At 42.3% G+C, this 4,759-nt stretch overlaps 1 protein-coding gene across 1 annotated transcript; it reads right to left on the reverse strand.

The window, feature by feature from the left end:
- Positions 1–3,971: 3,971 nt before the first annotated feature.
- On the reverse strand, positions 3,972–4,487 carry LOC141608415 (uncharacterized). The gene has a single exon (XM_074427772.1). The coding sequence runs from the start codon at positions 4,485–4,487 to the stop codon at positions 3,972–3,974; it is 516 nt and encodes a 171-aa protein (XP_074283873.1).
- Positions 4,488–4,759: the final 272 nt, after the last annotated feature.

Below are 4,759 nucleotides of genomic sequence, written 5' to 3' on the forward strand. Positions count from 1 at the left end.
CTCCAGGGGTGCATTTGAGCAAGTCTCAGGCACCAGAGACACCGGAAGAGAAAGAGCGCATGACACGGATTCCTTATGCCTCGGCTATAGGATCAATCATGTATGCCATGATATGCACACGTCCGGACGTGGCATATGCATTGAGTATGACAAGTCGATTCCAACAAAGATCCGGTGAATCACATTGGATGGCTGTCAAGAACATTCTTAAGTACCTACGGAGGACTAAAGATTGGGCACTGACTTATGGAGGCGAACAAAAGCTATGCGCAACCGGTTACGCAGATGCTAGCTTCCAAACGGATCGAGATGACTCGAAATCTCAGTCGGGATTCGTTTTTACTCTTGATGGAGCTGCAGTCAGCTGGAAGAGTTCCAAACAAAGTGTTACAACAGATTCTACGACTGAGTCCGATTACTATGCCGCGTCCTGGCGCAAAGGAAGTGATATGGATGCGTCAATTCTTACAAGGACTATCTGTAGTGCCTAGTTCGAATGACCCGATCACCATCTATTGCGACAATAGAGGTGCCATCTTCCAAGCTAAGGAGCCTAAGTCTAGCAACAAGTCTAGACATGTACAACGGAAAGCTCATCTAATCCGAGATTACGTGGAGCAAAAGAAGGTAGTGATAGAAAAGATTGATACAGATGATAATATAGCAGATCCTCTCACTAAACCATTACGACAAGATAAGCATGAAGGGCATGTTAATTCCATGGGAATTAAACGTGTTCTGAGTTGTAGTACTCTTTTATGGATTAGATTCACTCTTTTTGTACTCTATACGACATCATCGTTTTGATATTTATATATTTTGTTTTTCATGTGGATTTGTACGACAAATTTTTGAACACCACAAAGTGAATCAACAAACATTATATTTGGTTCTTAATTGCCCACGTGAGTGATAACTCGGCAATTATTTTGTGACGTTGGTTGATGGTGGGTTCAACGAGCCATAAGTCAAACGGTTGACTGACCAATCACAGAGGCGAGTTATACGGATATCTCGTAGGACACAATTGTGACATCGACGTGGAGTCCTAAATGTTTTATAACATTCGGTGCCAGGTCGTGGATAGGACCTCCATGGTGATCCTAAGAGTCGATTCTTTTGACTATCGACTGTCTCTTGAGATTAAGGCAGATTTTGGGTGACTTTGGTTTCTTTCTCACGATCATCCGTAACAGGGGGCCAAGTAGATTTTTTCTGGGTCATTTCATGCTGTGCTTAGATCGGCAAGAGTCGAGTTGAAGGAAATATTCAGCCTTTATCAGGTACTCGATATTTCTCAGGGCCACTCGAGGAGTCAGAATCGAAATGCATGGCCATGCTCGAATACGAATTCGTTTTATCAGTTAAGTTACTCTCTAGTCGGGGAAACCACTCTAGATACAGATCGATTGTAAAATACGACCTTTGCGGATCCGGATCTGCAAATTGTTTTACATTGAGTGGGAGAAATTTTAAATGAATATGAGAATCGGTTATCGCACATACACTTGTACGGACAAGTGGGAGTTTGTTGGAGTCGTGTCCTCCAGTTAGTGTGGATAACGTTATTGCACATACACTTGTACGGACAAGTGGGAGCTTGTTGGGGCTAGTGTCCTTACAGTTAGTGCAATGACATATAAATCTCTAAAAGGATCAAAGGGTATACTTTTGTATTATTATCAGTTGGTCCACGTTTATCAATAACGGTTGGATTGCTAGATAAGTTTGACGTTATTGTCATACAGATGGCGGTGATCAACTGGTCCCTAAAAGTCACACCTATAGGATACGTTTGAGAGATGTGACGGTATGAAAATACAGTCATGTTGATGCCTAATTTGACTAAACAGTTAGTCGGAGTTATTGACTATTAATTAGTCAAACGCGATGTGAGAAAATTATTTAATACGGATTAAATAATAATGGCTAAAACGAATTAAGCGGTTAATTCGTAAATTGAATATAAACGATTATATTTAATTGATGTATATTGAATTAATTATACAATATTGTCTTTGTCGGACAAATATTAATATGTCGACAAATCCATGTTTATAGTCGATATTTTAATAACCGATAACCGATGACGATTTATAATAAAATCCCGTCATATACGTTTTAGCGATTCAAGTCGGATCACGAGTTTAATAAAGACGAAGTGGAAAGCCCACTCCCTCCCTAAGCAAACCCACTGACCGAACCAAGGAGGAACAAAAGGAGAGCTCCTCTCCTTTTGACCAAATGCATTTTCATTTCACAGAAAATTAGGTTTTTGGAGGCATTTTCTCTGAAACCTAGATCTCACATCGAAAACCTCATAAGAACTCTCTCAATATTGCAAGGCAATTAGAGAGTACATTCTAGCACAAGGGTCATAGTCTCAGACGGTCTTGGGTGCAACAATTAGGAGGAAATCTACATTGATTTCTGTTCATTTAGCCGAATTGCACAAGGACCCGAGGTTGATTCATTACCTTTATCGTTTCTCTTGCATTTTCGTTTATGACTATTAATCACATGTTAAAATTGCGTTATAGTCCTAAAATTTAAGGGAATTTTACGGATATTTCCCTACAAAAATGTCCACCAAGTCCTCCCCCATGAGCTTCTCGTACCAATAACTCCTGGACTTGATGCTTGGGTACACACAGCTGATTTCCTTTGAAAAGAAATCCATCTTGAGTTATGAACTCGCCTCGGGGTCCTGTTTTGCATATCCTAAACATTTTACCAAAGTTGGGATCAGTTTCATAGTAATCTTTCAAGGTCTCGAATCCAAGTAGGCGAACATCAAGCACGTTCAGTAAAGAGTAGCGTCGGGAAAGAGCGTCGGCCACCACATTGCTTTTGCCATCCCTATATTTCGAAGAGAAATGAAAGGATTGAAGAAATTCAACCCATTTGGCATGTCTTAAGCTCAACTTCTGCGGTCCATTAATGTATTTTTAGGATTCATGGTCCGAATGAAGAATGAAGTGATTTGGGCGAAGATAGTGGCTCCAATGGTTGAGTGCTCTCACTATGGCGTAGAACTCCTTATCATATGTGCAATAATTGAGCCGAGCTCCACTTAGCTTCCCGGAAAAATAAGCAATGGGTCGCTTTCCTTAGACCAACACGGCTCCAATTCCAACACCGCTCGCATCACACTCTACCTCGAAGGGTTGAGTAAAATTGGGAAGTGCTAGTATCGGTGCTTCACAAAGCCGTTGGATAATCGTCTCGAAAGCCTTTTGAGCAGCCTCGGTCCATACAAATGTTCCCTTTTTTAAACACTCGGTGATGGGACTTGTGATGGTGCTGAAATCTTTTATGAATCTTCGATAGAACGAAGCAAGTCCTTGGAAAGACCGAACCTCTGTGACAGACTTAGGCGTAGGCCATGACTTAATGGCCTCGATCTTTTCTTGGTCCACTGAAACTCCATCTTTAGAAACCACATAGCCGAGAAATATGACACTCTCGACCAAGAATGAACATTTCTCCTTCTTTCCATATAGCTTTTGTCCTAGGAGAGTTTCGAACACTTTGCGAAGGTGTTTGAAGTGATCTTCTTTGCTTTGACTGTAAACCAAGATATCATCAAAATAAACAACCACAAATTTTCCCAAGAATGGTTTGATTACCTCGTTCATGAGCCGCATGAAAGTACTCGGAGCGTTGGTGAACCCGAATGGCATGACAGTCCATTCGTACAACCCATGTTTGGTCTTGAATGCAGTTTTCCATTCGTCACCTTCCCGCATTCGTATATGATGATAGACACTTCTCAGGTCGATCTTAGAAAAGATCTCGGAGCCATGCAACTCATTAAGCATGTCATCAAGTCTTGGAATCGGGAAACGGTACTTGATAGTTATGTTGTTCACGGCTCGACTATCGATGCACATCCGCCAACTCCCATCCTTTTTCGAGACAAGAAGAGTAGGAACGGCACATAGACTCATGCTTTCACGAACATAGCCTCGTTACATTAGCTCCTCGATTTGGCGCTGCAACTCCTTGGTCTCTGTTGGGTTGCATCGATAGGCTGCTTTATTAGGTAACGAAGCTCCAGGAATGAGATCGATTTGATGTTCGATCCCGCGAATAGGCGGCAATCCCGATGGTAAATCATCAGGGAAAACGTCCTCGAATTCCTTTAAGAGTGCCGCTAGCTGGGCATCCTTGATCCCAACTTTTGGTGCCTCATCGACCACCATAAGATAGACACAACCACCTTCCTTTAAGACTTCGCCAACTTCTTGCTCACTTGCAAACATGGTCATGCTTGCGGTTTTCCTTTGTGGGGTGCCCAAAGAACGGACAGCACTAGGTGCCATCGGTCTTAGTAAAAGCTTCTTACCCTTGTCGACCAATTCATATTCGTTGCTTCGGCCATGGTGTATGACATTGCGATCGAATTGCCACGGACGCCCCAAGAGTATGTGGCATGCATCCATTGGAACTACGTCACACAAGATATTGTCATCATAGGAGCCCATTGTTAACGCCACTTTGACTTGTTTGGTGACCTTCACCTTGTTCCCGTCATCAAGCCAATGTAACGCATATGGTTTGGGATGAGGTATGGTATCCAATCCCAACTAGTCCACCATCTTTGTAGAAGCAACGTTGGTACAACTCCCTCCATCGATGATTAGGCTACACCACTTGTCCTTCACTTGACATTTGGTGTGAAAAATCTAGTTCCTTTGTTCTGCCTCAATTGGTGTGGATTGAGTCTGCAAAGCACGAAGAACTAAAGCACAATCAT

This window comes from Silene latifolia, chromosome 10 (genome assembly GCF_048544455.1).
Source record: "Silene latifolia isolate original U9 population chromosome 10, ASM4854445v1, whole genome shotgun sequence".
In the NCBI taxonomy this organism is placed as follows: domain Eukaryota; kingdom Viridiplantae; phylum Streptophyta; class Magnoliopsida; order Caryophyllales; family Caryophyllaceae; genus Silene; species Silene latifolia.